Raw genomic sequence first — 17910 nt, 5'->3', positions numbered from 1 at the left:
ACAAGTAATTTTTCAAATGTATAATATTTAATTTTGTTAAATATGTTCATAGATTCAATGCTCGCAATAAAGAATAGATATGTTTTACTGTAATACAATAATTTTCTAATTAGAATTTTTCAATTAATTCGATTGTAATTCTGCACAACTCTCATGTTAATCGATAGTAGTTCGCGTCTACGTGATTTCCCGCAACGTCAGAAATTTCGGTGTCTCGGTGTTCGTAGAATTTTTAATATGATCGTTACCATTCTCACGTATCGAATGTCTCTTGCAACAGCAAATTCCAATAATCGTATTGCATCAATCTTACTATTTCTATGTATGATTGAAATTCGAAACATTCTTGTTTAATAAAAAATAAATTCTTTCCCTCGATTCACTTTGATTTTTTCTCTATAATGACTGTTAAATTAATTTGGCGGGATTTTGTATAGATCCCCCCATAAGCTCCGCTCCTCCACATCTCTTGGGAGCAGATCACGTATTTTCCAAATAAAATTTTATGGCGGTCGAAAACTGGTTCCGAGAATTAGACGAGGAAAACGTGATTCGTATCAGGTTTTAGAATTAGGTGAAGGACTGAACATAAAACAGGCCTTGTCTGCTAAATACTTCAGCAAGTAATTCAAGGAAGAGTCTAATATGATCGCACAGCGATCTACTTTTCCATAGAATATGAGAATAAAGTTTGTAACATTTATCACGAAACATATATATTTCATTCATATATTTATAAATAATACTTCACAATTCTGAAACTACGAAAGAATGAATGTACAGTATTCTAACTGTACCAAACTAATTTGGATACGATTCTTACGGGCAGCGAAGGGGTATAAAAACCAGTTCGTCTTCGTTGATTTTCAGATTCGATAACCCATTGTACAGTCCCGCTAAGAATACTGTGTGTCGACTAAAACAGAAGAAATTGCGGTTATGGTACAATATTACGAACGTGTATTAGATGGCTCTGACGTTCTATCATGTTATATATTTTTAATAAAAACAGTTAATAAATAATATACCGTTATAAAGAGCTATACGCAATTAAAGGCTATCGATCGCGGAATATTTGGCAAAGTACCCATCCCTGTCTGTGTATTCCTAAAGCTTCATCTATTTTTAGTACGCATTTACTAACACTAAACACTACGGTTCCAATAATGCATTGATGGTATATTTGAATATTACGTGAAAGTATAGCGTTACACGTAAAATACTAATACAAAGATATATTTTAAAGGGTTTTAAGTGCTTTATAACGCGTCTTACCACAATGACGTATGGAGAAGATCATTAACTTTTGAATGGGAACTAGCAGCAAACCTTGGTAATAAATTTGTTAAAGGAACGAAATAAGTAGGTCAGCAAACGAGGCACGAATGCGTGCAAGAGGATCGAACATTGATCATAAACATTTGGGTCGATTGACGCAATCGAGGAGGAAGCATTCGTTAAACGTGATCACAGTCACGTTATTAGGAAGTTCTGTTGCGTGTTCTTTAAGTGAAACGCACGAAGCAAAAAAAAAAAAAAAAGAAAAGAAAAAGAAAAGCTAAGTTTTCTTTCCGTTATCTTTTATTCCTGTCCAGAAAAACATTTATAGGTCCGATCGGATTCGAAATTTTAGTGTTGATTTTATCGTTGAACGAAAGCCCGGTGCGTTATCGTAAAATGCTTACAATTGGCAAATTTATTTTAGTAATTTATACATGGCGTATTACATGAAATCACATTCATTTCAAACTACGTTTCGGATCAAAGACAATAATGAAAAAATAACGTATAGAAATAAACTATGAATAATATGACCGCAATCATGCTTAGCTAACAGCGATCTATGTAAAATACAAAAATTAAGGTTCGTAGACTAACTCTGATCCATCGCGTTGGTTTCGTTCATACTGCTGCCAGTGCAGTCCTTCTGAATTATTTCGAACAGCGGCTGTAATTCGGACGTTGCTTTGATCTGCGTTACGAATTCGCATAACGACGGATTTTTATCTAGAAAGTAAAATTAAAAATTTTTATCGATTACGCGATAACATTATTTCAAGAAATATCTACTACGAGAATTCAATTGTAAACATTGTTCACCGGCGTCTGGTATAGTTAGAAGCGCTGCTACTGCCCTCAATGCCGAACGTTTAAGTTCATCTTGCTTCTCGTACTCTTGTTTCACCGAATTCGCCTTTACTTTCATTGTACAAGTACTTTTCAACGGTTCGACTAACCGCTCCAACCCTGAACACGAGCACAAGACAGTATTAATAAAGATGAACAACGTGTTCGTTTTCCGCGCAGCACTTACTTTGCAGAACCGCTGTAGGACACAATTGCGCGAGCCTGGCGGTCATAAGGTAGGTCAGCATTTTGATATCATAGTGATCTCTGAGGCCGTTTTCAACGTGATTCAAAAAGTTGAAAACATCTAGCCGATCCAGACAAGAATCGAGCAAGGTATACATGCATTCGAATGCTGCTTTTCTGAGATCCAGGCCATCGTCCACCGTGTGTTTGAAGGGGCCCATTTCGACCTCTCTTATCAGTTCTTTCTACATTTAATTAATCGAATGTGCAACAAATAGTTCATTCACCAAGAAAGCAAATAGTTTTGTAACAAGTTAAACATTATTTTTTTTCTCAATTACCTTTATCTTTGTTTCGGTATAAAGATGTGGTAGCACAGAATCTAGTAAATCTCTTATAAGCATTGGTTTATTGTGAGCCGCCGAATTAAATGCAACTAAAGCTACCCTCCTTACATTCAGATCAGGATCTTCCAGCGCGACTAAGAAATTGCCCATACATTGTTTTAACATAATATCGATTTGTTGTGGCTGTATAAAAAGTTACAAATTACTCTTACACGAACGTAACAATTACATATACAAGGTGCCCCACGCAACAAGGAAAAGCTATATCTCTAATATAGCATAAAAAAAAATTGCACATCATTTTTTATCTCTAACCGTTTTAGAGATACAGCTTTTTCTAGTTGCGATGGGACACCCCGCAGAATTTTTACACGGTGTTACATTTACGTAAATACCTGATCGGAAATAGTGAATTTAACAGCTGTAACTGTAGTGGTTCTCATGAACGCGGAAGGTGATTTTAGAGATTCTTGTAATCTTGGTAACAATGTGGTAGGATCGATCAAGGTGAGCTTTCCCAGACATTCAGCGACGACATTGCGTGTACCTTCTTCTGTGCATTCGCAATGCCTGTACAACAGCATCCAAATCGAAGGCACAAAGTTTTGTAAATGGGATACACCAGAAGGACTAGCTGATTGACACGTGATAATCTGCAAAGTAACATTTCCGTGATACATAACGTTCAAAGTAAAAATATATATTGCCAACAAATAATGTTACCTCTTTTAACGAATGCAGGAGGAGATATTGACGTTTCGGTTGTGCCTCAATTTCTTTTAATATAAACGGTAAGTATTCGGGGAGATTGCCGACTGCTATGTTCCCTAATGTGTAACTTGCTGCCGATTTTACTTCCTCCGAGTGGGACGAAAACGAATTTAAAATTATGTGCTTTAAAGAAGCGATTCCACTCAGATCCCTGAACCGAACAGAGAAATAAAAAAAATTGGTTGATCAAGGAAAATAAACTGCAGAGAAACGCATAGAGCATTACTTACACGTGTCTACCTATTTCACCGATAACCAATAATGCAAAAATATGTTGCGCGTCGCTTTGTGGATTTTGAACGTCTTTTAAAAATTGTTCCACTACTGCCTGCGCTTCTTGATGCCATGTGATAGTTAACGCGGCCGCGCATTTGGCAAGCGAATGGTAAGCTTGCTTGTGAAGTACAGACAGGCTAACGGATGCTATCAACATCGAGAGCAATTCTCTGTAACCAAGATCCGGTATGTCTGCCTGAACTAACGCTTGGAAAAATTCTAACATCGAGTTCAAAGCTACGCCTGAAATACGATAGAAATAAGAAGTTACTAGTTAAATGTAGAAAGAACTGATAAGAGAGAGGTTGAAACAGGTTACGTAATATTTATTTGTCAATACATTAAGGACTGAAAATAAATATAAATGTTATTTTATAATTAGATTAATTCGCTGACTTAATATAATATAAATATTAAATGATTTGTGGTACCTTGAAGGAGCGGAGATTTTACTAGAACTAATATTTCCGGTAGGATATTATCAGACACCCTAGTCAGGGCGACTGGATGTAGTTTTGCAATAGTCGTGAGAAGATTAAGAGTTAACTGCGCAATATGTAGATCAGTCTCATTTAATAACGCTGGCAACTCCGTGGTAACCTGACAACATATTTAATTCAAATTTAATTTGTTGAAATAGCAGAGGTTAGAAATTCTTTAAAAAAAAGCTTCTATTACCTTATCTAATAAATCTACGTGAAGAGCAGAACTATAATTTTGAACCAGAGTGTCTAAAAGTGATAGGGAACATAACTTTAAAGCTCTTTGATTCTTTCTGAGGAATGATCCAAGAATTGGAATTGCCTCTTCCTGTAAAAAGCGTGGCGATAATAATTTACGTGGAAATAACCGACGGACACACTGTATAATATACGTACCATAATTTGCTCAAGATTTACTCTCAAAGGAGACGATGCTATACACGTTAATGCTTTGACTGTCGTGAGTCGTGTAATTTCGTTACGGAGTCTGTCCAAAAATATAGGAAGGCATAAGCGCAATTCATCGCACAATATGTCTCCAAAATGGGCGAGAATTTGACCCATACAAGCGATCGCCCTTTCTTTTACTTCTTGATCGATGTCGGCTGTCTTTAGTCTCATTAACGTGCAATGATATATTTCGCCAGACAATGACGTTAAATCGAAATAGCATGGTTTGTCTAAAATAACATTTGACAATTAATCGATGATCTACAATTCACCGATAAAATATCCTAGACCAAAATACCTCTTTAAAGTATAAAATTGTATAATAATTTACAACTTACTATGTGGTCTAATGACTTGTACAAGCTGTTGCAACACTAACAACGCTTCGGCTGTAATTTTATAAAATGGGTCTCCAACAGCAGCTATGATCGGTGGTACTAAAACCGCCATGTGAGCACGAAACACTTCAGGTTGATGAGTTATCAATAACGTGTGTATAAAAGCCAATGTGTCGATTTTCATGTTCGAAGAGGAGTTTTTATCCCCCAGAGAATACTGTATACCGGATATCAATGCCGGTATATGATTGTTTAAAGCCCCAGGCAATACGAGTACCAATTCTTTTAACAACGAAAAGCAATCTTGTCGTGTCTTAATGCTTTTCTCTTTCATTTGACGATGAACCGCTTTTACTATCAATGGAACCTGTTGTTGCAGCAACGATATCGGACCATCGTCGTCTTCCATTGCATCGGGATCCAGAGGCACACCAGTAGCCGGTCTTGTCTGTCTTAAAAGTGCAATATACGCATGGAAAATATCCGATTTTACATTTTCCTCTCTTTCTTTAAATCTGGATATCAGGGCTGGAGAGACAACTTTATAAAGGTCAGGGAGAAGTTCTCGTCTAGTGGATACAACAGCTTCGAGACATTTCGCGGTTGCTCTACGAACTTTCCAACTCATATCATCGTCGTCTGAATACTCGTCTTCCGCGTCTTCCTCTCCGTCTTCCTCTATTTCCATTACAACGCCTTCGCCGTCGGACGAATCGCTCATATCATCGTCGTAATTGTAGTTTGGATCGTACGTGATGTAAACCAAACAAATTTCTATTATTTTATTTATGTGCGGTGTAATTTCTTTAGGGCATCTGTACACAAAAGACTCGAACGCTTGCAAACAGTATTCTCTCAGCTCGTCGTCATCCTCGTTGCTATACTGTACAATCAGTGGCATGACCCTCTCTATTTGTTCACCGAATCTGTGCCCCGCTTGACGACAAATAGAAGCGATGCATTGTATATAGGTGCGTATCACATTTTTTGCAGTTTGTGTAGTAAGACCTTCCAGTAAATGATTCAAAAGTTTATTATACAAATAATTGTTACTCGATGTCAAAAGGTGGCTCAACGCCACTATAGTACGCTTTCGAACTGCTTGACGGGGAGAAGAAAGTTGCGGTAGCAGAGCGGCCAAAATAATAGAATGAAAGGCGACTAGTAAAGCACCAAATCGAGACAACAAGTCGGCCACAATATCGAGGGCCTCGAGTTGCACGGACACGTCTTCCTGCTGTTATAAAAAATTAATTAATTATATCGTTCTGAACTTATAACGCGAAATTTAAATACTTAATAATGATGATTACTTTTTCTATAGCGCTGCTAAGTCGGCCAGTTATTCGTTTGCAAACATTTGCAACGAGTGCACTGGATCCCAAAGGAAGTTCAGAAATCACAGTCTTCAAACCGATACTGGAAATATCTCTTAACTGTTCTTTGTCTGACACCATGTTACTACATAGCGCGTCAACGATAGTTTCCACTTGGTACTCCTTTACCTTATTGACTAAGGGGCCCAAACTGAAATCGGACACGTTTCTGTAATCGTGTCCAAATACAGAGAAAATCTTGCAGATGCAAGAAAAAACTTAACTGATATTTTTTAAAGTAACATACAGTATTATTATAGATTTACAAAAAAAAAGAAAACACTTTAAGTTTCAGGTTTAATTTACATATTACTGTACCATTTTACTGCAAGATTTTGTACTTCTCCATTTTTGTCCTCCAGTAGTTTTAAAAGCATCTTTACAACTTTACGTTCTGAATCATCGTCCAATTTGATGCTGTCTTTTTGTAACTCGCTCATTAGATCATTAGTTGCCATAAATCTAAAATCCTTGTCACTGGAGGTCATCTAAGACAACAAATTTTATCATACAATTACAAAAAAAGGCTGATTGTAAATGTAACATTGAAAAATTAGTAACAATAGATCTACGATACAAAAGGACTAAATTTCGAATCATTTATCGAAAATTAAAACAATATTTACATAAACTCGCCTTTATGACAGCTGAGAATAGTTTTGTTTCTTGTTGATATAACATATTTATCAATGCAGAAATTTACATCTATAGTAAACAATGATACGTTTATTTGAGTATATTCATGAAAAATGTTTAACAGAATCAACCGAACGCACTATCATTATGTACAATGAAGATTAATAAAACGGATTTTACGGAATTAATAGAGTATTCTTTAAAGAGATAAAGCGAGGTTATGTAGAGCTTTAATATTATCACCGGTTCAAGTACTAACACTTCTGTGAAGCATTATCTTAAAACAATCGGTAAAACGAATATGCAATATCGAGATACAGTAAAAATATATTTCGATGGCTAAATTGAATACCTTCTCCAGCAAGTTTGCGATTTGATAAGAGACACTAGCCATGATTGAAAACTTTTTCACAGCCGGTTACAGTTGTCGTCCCTATATTCTATGTTATAAATTGAACGAAAAGAAAATTACAAAATTTCCTGGAAACAGACAACACTGAATACGATTCTATTTAGTCGGTCAAAGACTTTGCTAGAAACTGTATCTTCAATGAAATTTCGCTGTCGGCAACATTTCAACACTGCGAATCTTTACCGCAAACTTCGACTGCCAAAATTTTGATGGTAATTCTGCGTTCCTAAATCCATCGGATAACGACAGAAAAGAAACATCAAAATGCTACCTTGCGATTGGTCGCTCGCTTCTTTTCCACCTTAAATTTACACGAACGAAATATTTACAAAATTTCTTAATTACTACATTAAACACAATTTAGCTATACACATTCTTAAAAATCACCAATGGATTAAAAACGAAAAAATATATTTTGTTGGAAGGGGCGTAAAATGTACATTTTTATTTTATAAAAGTATACAAATTTTATTTAGATATATTACATCTTACGATATTTAAATCTTAAATTATATTAATTGCGACATTAATTAAACTCTTGAACATTTAAAATATATAAGTCTTTGTCAGTTAATAATAAAACATAAATTAGCATCTTTGCTGCTTATAAAAAAAATAAATATTAATTATTGTACTAGTAGGTAACAGAGAAATAATATTATAACAATAAAATGCACAGTTACTGCAGATTTTCACTCAGATTCGTTTTCAATGTCTTCATCTGCACTTTCTTTACTTATTTTCTGTTAATAATTTTATCGTCGATAAAATATTGATGTGTCTAAAGTAAATACATGTATTTTTAATATTCAGTATAATATACCTGTGTTCCCGAGGAACCTGCAATATCTTTCTCTGAATTTTGATTGAGAAAACAGGTGATAGGCTTCTGCCATTCTGGAGTTTCTCTCGGATGATATGGATTACCACCTGAATAACTCTTTCCTAAAATTATACTTCCATTCACATTTACGTTTGATAACATATATATAAATAATTATCTTCACTTTTTAAAGAACAAAGAAAATATAGAGTTTACCTTTACCACCTAATGTCACTTTTTTGGGGGTTGCACTTTTTACGGATTTATTTGGGGCTTTGGCGCCAACAGCTGTAAATAACGAAGGAAAAAATAATTTATAATAAACATAATCAGAAAGAGAAACGTTTGGAAAATTTAACGACACAGAATAAGATCAATGACTGAATCGAGCCGGGGGTTGCTCGAAACACAAAGGAACCGTTTTTAAAATTCAGTAAAACAATAGTTCTTGAAAATTTTTACCACCTTTTAAAGGTACACGATCTGCCTTTGTTCTCACCATATCGTTAAGATCAAATATTCCAAGTATAAAGATTTTAAAAACCAAGAAACAACACTAAATTTACAATATTTCGTTAGAGTCTAACCTAACAGTTAAATTTCGCGTTATTCAAATCAACTGCGTGTTCATATTGCCAATCGTAATCGTATTTACCCAAGCAAGATGAACTAAACAGTACAGCCAACTTAAAAATGATCCTACTGTAAAAATTATTAAACAATGCCTTAATTTTTTTCGATACTTCGAAACAGTTTAAAGTTTTGAATTACAGATATCTCAACAAATTATGTTTCATTTGTTTATAAACGATAGATGTAACAATATAAATACAAACATTTGTATGATTTATCGATTGGTCGAATATTTAGTCTTAATTCCAAACACCGAAGGTGCTAAATTCGAATTCCAGTATAGACCGATAACATTGGAAGTGACATAAACATGCTGAGGGGGCTCACGGTTCCCCAATCCATATGACAAACGAAAGCATTGCATGCAACGTCTGTTCTATACCCCGTCTGTGGTGCTAGGTTTTACATTTTATTGGATGCTAAAATTATTTTTCACTTTTCTACATCTTGCTATGTTAATATTGTAATGTGTACTGTCTGTATTTAATAGCATAAAATATAGAATTGCTTGTAATGTAAAAGGAATGCATGAAATTGAAAGAAAGGTGTAAGATTACGCCGGGATAAATTGAATCCATGGGAATACTTGTAAAGAATCGTGCGTAATTCGCTGCAGCCGAAATGTCGTATAAAATCGGACAGCGCGTTGAGGTTCCTGGCAAGGACTGTCAAGGAGTAATCGCTTACATCGGTCATCCAAGTTTTGCTTCGGGAAAATGGATCGGAGTAATACTCGATGAACCTAAAGGAAAGAATAACGGCACTATTAAAGGTCAACCGTATTTCAAGGTATGTTTTGGCACGCTATGTATGTATATTTTTAAACAAACGAATCCATATTAAAACAGGATTTAAGGAGCATATAATTTCAATGTTTCTGTTATACCAGTGTGCAGAAAACTATGGAATGTTTGTACGTCAGTCCCAGCTCATTTTATTGGACGAAGCAGGTAACAGAACGGAGCCTGCTAGTCCATCTTCTGCAGGCAGTAGCGCTACAACACCGGACGAGGCCAGCGTAGCAAGGGCTAGAAGCAGATTGAACAGGTATATCTTATGTTTATAGTTCGCAACTTATTCTTTAGATAAATCTTGTATCATCAGGTATTCTATTCGATTAAATATTCTTAGTATAATATATGCAATCACGATTAATTATGTTAATATAAATTTCATGCTACTATTAGTACACATAGAAGGAATGAACCCACTGCGTAAGTTTATATTTTTGTATAATCGCTCAAAGTTATCAATATGAAAAGTGTAATGTTTATTATATTGGCAATAATCGTTTAAAAAAAAAGAGAATAGGTATAATTAATAGATTCTTAAAATTCATATGCTGGTCATAAAAGAGTAAGGAGAAAAACATCTCCTGCGCATGTTACCCGGCAGCAATCTGACAAGCTTTCTGGGTAAGAGTTTGTGTACGTGGATCGTTGGAAAATGTCTGTCTCGACGTTCTGTTTAAATGTCTTTATGTATGTGTAATGTAATTGCTTGTTACAAGCATCTATGGTTTTACAAGTCATTGCGATGCCATGACTTTTCCCTACTGTAGATTTGTAATCATATTACAATTTTAATAATGTATAAATTGTTACGAAAGTACACTGGAAGCCTAAATCATTTATAAGCATTCATATTTGAACACAGCAAACATACAAATAAATATAACAATGTAAGGAGATGCAATTGACCTGATATTATTTTTTATATTTAGAGCTATGTTGCAGTAGTAGTTATATATTTTTAATGTTAAAATATATTATGTATTTAGGAAGTACCGTTAAACATCGATTATCCGAAATATTAGGGAAACAAAATATTTCAGTATTGCATGCTTTGCTTTAAACCAGTGTAGTCAGACAGTAGATGCTTTAAGTTTTTATTATTAAATTATTTTTGGTTTAAATCTGTAATTTTTTCTAGAAATGAAGGTCTTGAAAGCGGGATAATATATGCACGATGAGAAACCTTATATAGCTGGTACTCCCAGAAAAAGGGCACTAATTCTTTGCAAAATACAAATACTACTCTTTTGTTCTAGTGTATCCTAGAAAAGTGTTATTGTTTATGTATGATTGATGATACATTTCTTCGGATTATCGACGTTCGACTATAACGTTTATCATTATATTTTAATTTCGTTCTATAATGTTTTCAACTGTATATAATCAATGTGTAATACTCTGTAACTGTGATGGCATTAATTGAAAATATTATATTAGCTTTGATATTGTGAATGTTCAAATTACATATACAAAGAAATTATTGAAACTATAATCTTTACAGCTCACGATTATCTTTGGCCGGTAGTAGAACGCTATTAAGTGCTCCGAGTACAGAAAGTTTATCCGGATCGCAACACGAGCGCAAAGATGGTGGAGAGTCCCTTATACCGGCACCAACTTCAACCAAAAGAGCTTCATTTATCGAGGTATTGTTTCTTTGTTTGGTAAATTGTTTTCCTCGCAGTGATAATTTATAACAAGTTGATGTACCATTTATTTATGTAAACACAGTAAATGGATTATTCTGAGGATTCAACAAGGCATGAATATATGGTATAATGTTTTCAGCGAAGTGTAAAGATACGTTTAAACGTGATAAATTTTCATGATCAAGTTAATAGGAAGCGATTGGTTTTATTATCTTCGAATCTCTGGGCTATTCAAAGTAATCTGTATGTTTGCTAACAATCGTATTTAGAGAATCGTATTCTGTGACGTGGTATTAATGTAACGAATGCCTCTCGGTGCGTATGCCCCATTGCCAGAGAGATTCTTGGAAATCTTTAGCGAAATAACGAAACAATATGCTGTAAAGTTTGAAAACAAGTTAGATGATTCCGTTGGCACAGAATGATTCATATGGGAATGCACGTACGTGTTTCAGAAGTCCCCTAGCACGAGCTCGCCTCCCGGCAAAAAGCCAAAGGCCCAAGATGATCACAATAATGTAATTAATACTCATTAATTGTAATATCTAAATTTTTCTCATCTGACCTTAAACTTTCTCATACTAGTTGTTTGTTGATCATAAGCATTGTAACACGTGACTTCATAACAACTAGCATCATTGCACTTTGATGGGTTTACCTGTTCTTATTGGATTATGGAATTTATATACCCTCCACCATATTCACTGTTGCATTAAGCATCTGCTTTGTTAATTCAGTTCTGTGATGCTTTGATACCCTACAACTTTTAAGAGGAAGGGGTATTCAGATATGTAGTTGTTTTTTTTAACAATTAGATGCTGAATTCCCCTTTATAGTCGTATTATCGGGGCGATAATAACAATTTTTTTTACGAACAAGCACTTAACAGCATTGTGGTATAAAGGTATACTACTACTACTTGAGAACCTCTCCTTTTCTTTTTTTTTTTTGATCACTTACCAAGAATTAGATATCCCTGATAAAAATGCAATTAATACTTATAAATGATTAGGATATGATAGTTGACTTAGTTGATATTGTGCCTACTGCAAATTCCAATGTCATATAACACAAATCGACTCATTGACTGAATTTCCTACACTTGTTAGAACTAATAGAGTATTCGGTGTAGCTTGTTGGTGTCTTTTATTACAATTAATCTCATTAATCACTTTAAAATAGACTAATTCTATTGAATGTACATACAAAAACAACATTCTTTTAAAACATAATGTTTTTGTACAGGAAATGTGGGGTGTCTTTTTTATTACCGCAGATAAAATAAAATATGTTTGTTTGTGTCGTTTATGAATAAATATTCGGTAAAGATGGAACATTTTAGGGCATCACGGCTACGTAGAAGGACTTGGAAAAAGTTCTTTCGGAACGTGTGTTTTTTCCAGTGCGATAATAAAAGAAACACCCAATTTATGTTAGGCCACGGTTTCATTTACTGTTTGTTTATAATTTAGACAGGTTTTGTAGAGACTTTAAAGCCACAATTTGTACCCGGCCAAGTAATGGCAGGTTCAGCAGCAGCTGCAAATGTAATAGAAGAGAAACTCTCACATTTGCAACTTCAGCAAGAGAATGAAAATTTGAAATCTCAGGTAAACAGTTTGAAAAAAACCGTATTTCAAATTATATTTATTTATTAAACGCATAATATGCATTTATGTAGGTTCGTGATCTCACTGACAAAGTCGAAACATTGCGCGTGAAGAGAATGCAAGATAAAGAACGAATGAAAGACTTCGAAAAGACGAAGCTTCAATTCGAACAACTTTTGGAATTCAAAACGAAAGTTATGGAGAATCAAGTAATTACAATTCGTAATTAATCTTATAGATTTCTTTATTGAGATATTTTTTATTTAAATATCTTCTTTTATGACACAAGGCTAGTCTACAAAGGGAACTTCAACGAGCACGCCAGGAAACGAAAGATGCGCACGTAGCTCGAGAACAGTTCCAAGAAGAAATGGCAGATCTTGCAGAGACCGTAGAAATGGCCACATTGGATAAAGAAATGGCCGAGGAGAAAGCCGAGACATTACAGATTGAATTGGAACAATTAAAGGAAAAATTGGAAGAGCAAACATTAGATTTAGAAATACTGCGGACAGAAATGTCTGAGAGGGTAAAATACTTTTTAATTTGTATTCAGACGTTATTTCAGTTATAGTTTATGATTTTGTGATGACGAGCATTAGTATATGACCATTATTGTAGGCTGCAGGAGGAGGCTCGAACACTGGTGCTTCAAGTTATGAGATAAAGCAATTAGAACAGCAGAACAATCGATTACGAGAAACTCTCGTTAGGATGCGAGATCTGTCCGCCCACGAGAAACATGAATTCCAAAAGCTTCAAAAAGATTTAGACCAAAAGAAGTCGGAAATATTGGAACTAGGACGCACAAAAGAGAAATTGTCAGCACGAGTCGAAGAAATGGAATATCAGATAGCAGACTTGCAAGAACAAGTGAGGAGTATCGATAGTCCTGGACTACAAATTTTTTTTCTCGATACCAATATGAAACTTGTTTCATGAAACAGGTCGATGTCGCGTTGGGCGCTGAAGAAATGGTCGAGGTGCTTGGTGAAAAGAAAATGGCGTTGGAAGAGAAGGTGGCGGAACTGGAGGAAGCTGTTTCAGATTTGGAAGCTTTACAGGTATGTCGTTTGTAACCATGTCAAAACTAGTGTTATCAAAGTAACTTCTGTTCAGGATATGTCCGACCAACTTGCTGAATCGTCGAAAGAATTGGAATTGGAACTGCGCGAGGAATTGGATCTAGCTCTTGGGGCGGCTCGTGACGCTTATCGTCATCGGGACGCGGCTCTGGAAACGTTGACGGATCGCGAACTTACGATCACCAAATTCCGCGAGCTCACTCATCAGATGCAAGAGCAATGTTTGCAATTGCAGCAGCGCGTGCAATCGACAGAGACCTCTAAATTCGGAATGGGAAGCGCGGAACAGCAATTGGCAGAGATTTTAGATTTTCAAAAGACGTTCGCCGAAACGCGCGCACAAACGAAAGCGGTCGATCTCGAGCTGCGGCGGTTGGAAGCCGAAGAAGCCCGGAATCACGTGGCCTACTTATTGTCCTTTATGCCTCCCGCGTTCTTGGCTCGCGGTGGGGATCACGATGCTATCCTAACGCTTCTTCTTATACCAAGAATAATACAGAAGACGGAAATACTTATATCGCAAGTACGAGACAAGTATAGATCGTTGGATAAGATCGACAGAGCGGCTGTGGTGAAAGGTCATTCGGTGGCACAGTACACCTTCAGATCGCATCTGTGCTCGTATATGTATGCGTTACAGACTTTCCTCGGTTGTTTCGAATCGGCCTTGAGCGTTTGTACTCCGGAAATGTTACTAAAAGTTGGAGCGGCTTATCCGGAAATGGCTGCACAGGAGAAATCATTGGACTCTCTGATTGAGCTGACCAAAAGAGATCAATTGGATGAAAATCTACCGATGGATGCTATTGAAAAGTGTTGCGGATACTTCTGTACTATGTTTTCCGTACTGTTTGGAGAGTCCATCAACCAAGCTCGCTTGATAGTTAACGGCACAAGAATGCTGGATTCTGCATGCGATGCTATCATGACCGATGCAGCGGCGATCAAAACGTTAATCGAAGGAGATGGCGGTGATATAGGCCTTCTCTGTCAGCACGCGGAAACGACATGCGAAGTGATACAACAACACTTGAAATCAGCCAGAAGACGTGTGTTGACCGATCATGCTGCTGTAAGACACACTGCGGAATCGAAATTAGGATTGGATAAGGATTCCAGCGAACAAATGTTTACATGTTATCAGCATGCAGTGAAGATCGTGAAAACGTTCCAAACATTGCTGAAGAGCGCTGTGCAAGCAATTATAATGAACGGCGACTTGGACACGGGACTTGGCGCGGATCAATTGAAGAACATGACTTCTATAGCGTGTGAAAAGGTTTACGATACCGAAGATATAGGGCCTGTAGCTACGGTCAAGGGGAGTTTGAGGGTCATTCAACAGTTGGCGGCCAATTTGGCACAAAAGATGGCCGAATGTGAAAACGAACTGGCGATAAGCGGACACCTGTCGCAAAAACAAGAACAAGGCGCGGAGAACGAATCCTTGATGCCTATTAAGATAAGAGCACAAGCGGCAAGAAAAGAAGCCGAAGAAACAAAGGTGCTCAGTAGGAAATTGGAAGCCAGGGACAGCGATATTCTCGAAGCAAGATTAGCTCTTAGAGAAAAACAAAACGAATTATGCGAAATGATCTTAAGAAAGGATGTTGTGGAAAAGAAGCTTGCGACGCAACAACACGAGCATGAATTGAACGTAGAAAAGTTGAAGAGAAAATTGGAAGAAGCTCAGAATCAACTGAAGCGAAAAGAAAAAGAATTCGAAGAAACGATGGATCATCTTCAGACAGACATCGACAGTTTGGAAAGCGAGAGAGGCCAGCTCAAAGAGAAATTGAAATTTGTTGGAAAGAAGACGATGATGTCTGCATCTGGAACAGACAATATGGCTGGAAATGCTACAGTGACATCAAATACTCAATCGATGGACAATAAATCTTTGATGCAAGAAATAAGTGCTCTCAGGGAAGCCTTGAAGAATGAAAATCAGCAAAAGAAGAAATTAATGTATAACTCATTGCGTATAAAATTAGAAAGTTTGGATCCAATAACGCTTCCATCAAAATCACGACCGGTCGATGTAAAAATGCAAGAACTGAAACAGAAGACTTACAATCTTACCAAAGTGAGTTGTGGGATTGATATGAATCGTTTGAAAAATATTCTCTTACACTTCTCTAAATCTGTAATCAAATTCTGTTCTGATGTTTAGGATATTAAACAAGTTATGATGTTCCCCATCGTTCCTGATTTAACACGTAAGAAGACATCAGATTTAGAAGGTCCAGTCTTAGAAAAGGCGATGCCAGTTTATCAATTGCTACAACGTCAGATAGTTATGAGAGAATTAAAAGAAAGAGCCGATCAGCTAGTGGTATGCCATTAATTACTAAAAGTAACATTATATTCATATTTAATTCCAATACAAAAATATTTGACATCGTTTCTAGGGTGAAGTTCGCGAAGAAATTGTAAAGAGAACGGCGGGAGGAATGGCCGAAGCGAATTTTGCAGTATTTCCAAATCGCGAAATGGCAGCAGCAATGCAGGAAAAGAAATTGCTTGCTGCGGAAGTCACGATTCCTCATAACGGCCCGGAACAAGTTTTCACTGTCAATGTCGGAACACAGGAACTTAGGAAAATTCATACTTTATTGTGTTATTAACTGTCAGTTTCTAGCCCTTAATTTTCATATTAAGTATCTAGTGCGACAAAATATGCTACCACAAAAACTGAGTGGTATACAAGTGCAAAGTATTGCTTTATAGCTTTTGTTTTTAGACATTAGACGATACAGATTTTTGTTATATTTGCATACGTTTAATCGACTTTGTACAGGAAAAAAAAAAACGTAATTAATTACGAATTTGCGCCCGATGAAAGGAACAGATTAAATCTAGTGATAATGTAACTTTAGAGCGTGAAGATTTTATTTATTTCCGTCTGGCTACAGCATGATGACCGGCGCACCATGGCTAGTAGACTGCAGCATTTTATTATTATTAACAATTTGAACGATAATGTTCAACGCCTTCGTGGCTCTTCTGTATATTTTTTATGAATTTGTCAAATATATGACTTAAAAATCCTTTACATAATCCCGTGTGTCGAAAATATCACAACAGAAATTAACTGCTTTTTCTCGAGAGCAGTCATATCGTCCACTTTTAACAATCGACTGTTACCATTTTGAGTAACGATAATTGTGTATTGCCATCAAACTAACACTTAATGAAATAGAATACAGACGCTATAATACAATGTTTCAGTTTTTATTTATAGCGATTAAAGGAGCAATAAACTGTTGATGTGTTTTTCATTATTTATGAAATAACGTATGCCTTAATTACTGTCACAATTTTATTATACATACACATGTATATATGTATACACACATGTAAATCATTATCTGTATATATACATATACACATACCAAATAGTAATAAGTGCATATATCATTAATTATTCATTAACTTACTCGTTCATTCATTCTCACTGCATGGTAATACACACTTTTACTCATTCATTTTGTATTTTTCGTTTCCCTCTTTCGTAATAATAATAATAATCATAATAATAATAATGATGGTGATAATAATAATAATAATTAACCATACACTCACTCAAAGATATTTAATGCTTATATCTCTTTTTCCTTAATCACTGCCAAAAATTTCATGAAACAAGTTGTCCGTTCAAACAATTATCCTTGAATCGTAAATCGTGCTAAGGCTGACCGGACGTTTCCTTTAGAATGTTTTTCACAATAAGGACATGATGAGTTAACAATGACCGATTACACATCTTTTTGGAAGTAATGCTTGGAACATGGACACGAATATTGGCGCAACTAGTATGGTCAATGTGAACGAAAACTTTCAGTGACAGAAATAAGTCTTCTCGAACTTCTTTCCGATCGATATATGTAACGTGACTTCGCGTGAGAGGACTCA

General features: G+C 35.8%; 3 protein-coding genes across 8 annotated transcripts; 1 reads left to right on the top strand and 2 right to left on the bottom strand.

Moving 5' to 3' along the window:
• Nucleotides 1-1501: 1501 nt before the first annotated feature.
• On the bottom strand, nucleotides 1502-7576 carry LOC122394891 (cullin-associated NEDD8-dissociated protein 1). Of its 3 annotated transcripts, none has more exons than XM_043392082.1 (14): nucleotides 7342-7576; nucleotides 6672-6841; nucleotides 6291-6504; nucleotides 4978-6214; nucleotides 4586-4869; nucleotides 4386-4517; nucleotides 4139-4307; nucleotides 3662-3950; nucleotides 3384-3582; nucleotides 3056-3313; nucleotides 2655-2843; nucleotides 2315-2558; nucleotides 2101-2247; nucleotides 1502-2007 (listed from the first exon to the last, which is right to left on the bottom strand). In XM_043392082.1, the coding sequence occupies exons 1-14, from the start codon at nucleotides 7381-7383 to the stop codon at nucleotides 1874-1876; spliced, it is 3708 nt and encodes a 1235-aa protein (XP_043248017.1). In that variant the 5' UTR covers nucleotides 7384-7576; the 3' UTR covers nucleotides 1502-1873. The 3 variants fall into 3 exon arrangements, with proteins under 3 accessions (XP_043248017.1, XP_043248018.1, XP_043248019.1); XM_043392083.1 differs by having other exon boundaries at nucleotides 4978-6211; XM_043392084.1 differs by lacking the exon at nucleotides 7342-7576 and having other exon boundaries at nucleotides 6291-6522; nucleotides 6672-6803.
• A 430-nt stretch (nucleotides 7577-8006) lies between these two features.
• Nucleotides 8007-8833, bottom strand: LOC122405020 (PCNA-associated factor-like). Its single transcript, XM_043409469.1, has 4 exons — nucleotides 8690-8833; nucleotides 8441-8512; nucleotides 8225-8346; nucleotides 8007-8144 (listed from the first exon to the last, which is right to left on the bottom strand). The coding sequence occupies exons 1-4, from the start codon at nucleotides 8724-8726 to the stop codon at nucleotides 8094-8096; spliced, it is 282 nt and encodes a 93-aa protein (XP_043265404.1). The 5' UTR covers nucleotides 8727-8833; the 3' UTR covers nucleotides 8007-8093.
• Nucleotides 8834-9183: 350 nt separating this feature from the next.
• Nucleotides 9184-17149, top strand: LOC122405018 (dynactin subunit 1). Of its 4 annotated transcripts, XM_043409462.1 has the most exons (14): nucleotides 9184-9646; nucleotides 9747-9904; nucleotides 10039-10071; nucleotides 10213-10272; nucleotides 11153-11297; nucleotides 11756-11818; nucleotides 12773-12910; nucleotides 12982-13119; nucleotides 13200-13439; nucleotides 13532-13783; nucleotides 13858-13974; nucleotides 14030-16081; nucleotides 16169-16330; nucleotides 16407-17149. In XM_043409462.1, the coding sequence occupies exons 1-14, from the start codon at nucleotides 9479-9481 to the stop codon at nucleotides 16620-16622; spliced, it is 3942 nt and encodes a 1313-aa protein (XP_043265397.1). In that variant the 5' UTR covers nucleotides 9184-9478; the 3' UTR covers nucleotides 16623-17149. The 4 variants fall into 4 exon arrangements, with proteins under 4 accessions (XP_043265397.1, XP_043265398.1, XP_043265399.1 ...); XM_043409463.1 differs by lacking the exons at nucleotides 10039-10071; nucleotides 10213-10272 and having other exon boundaries at nucleotides 9187-9646; XM_043409464.1 differs by lacking the exons at nucleotides 10039-10071; nucleotides 10213-10272; nucleotides 11756-11818 and having other exon boundaries at nucleotides 9188-9646.
• Nucleotides 17150-17910: the final 761 nt, after the last annotated feature.

The sequence above is a fragment of the Colletes gigas genome, unplaced genomic scaffold (genome assembly GCF_013123115.1).
Source record: "Colletes gigas isolate AHSC1104 unplaced genomic scaffold, ASM1312311v1 Colletes_gigas_Sc00004, whole genome shotgun sequence".
NCBI classification, from domain to species: Eukaryota; Metazoa; Arthropoda; class Insecta; order Hymenoptera; family Colletidae; genus Colletes; species Colletes gigas.
Note: the sequence above shows the minus strand (reverse complement) of the source record. Positions and strands in the feature narration are given on the sequence as shown.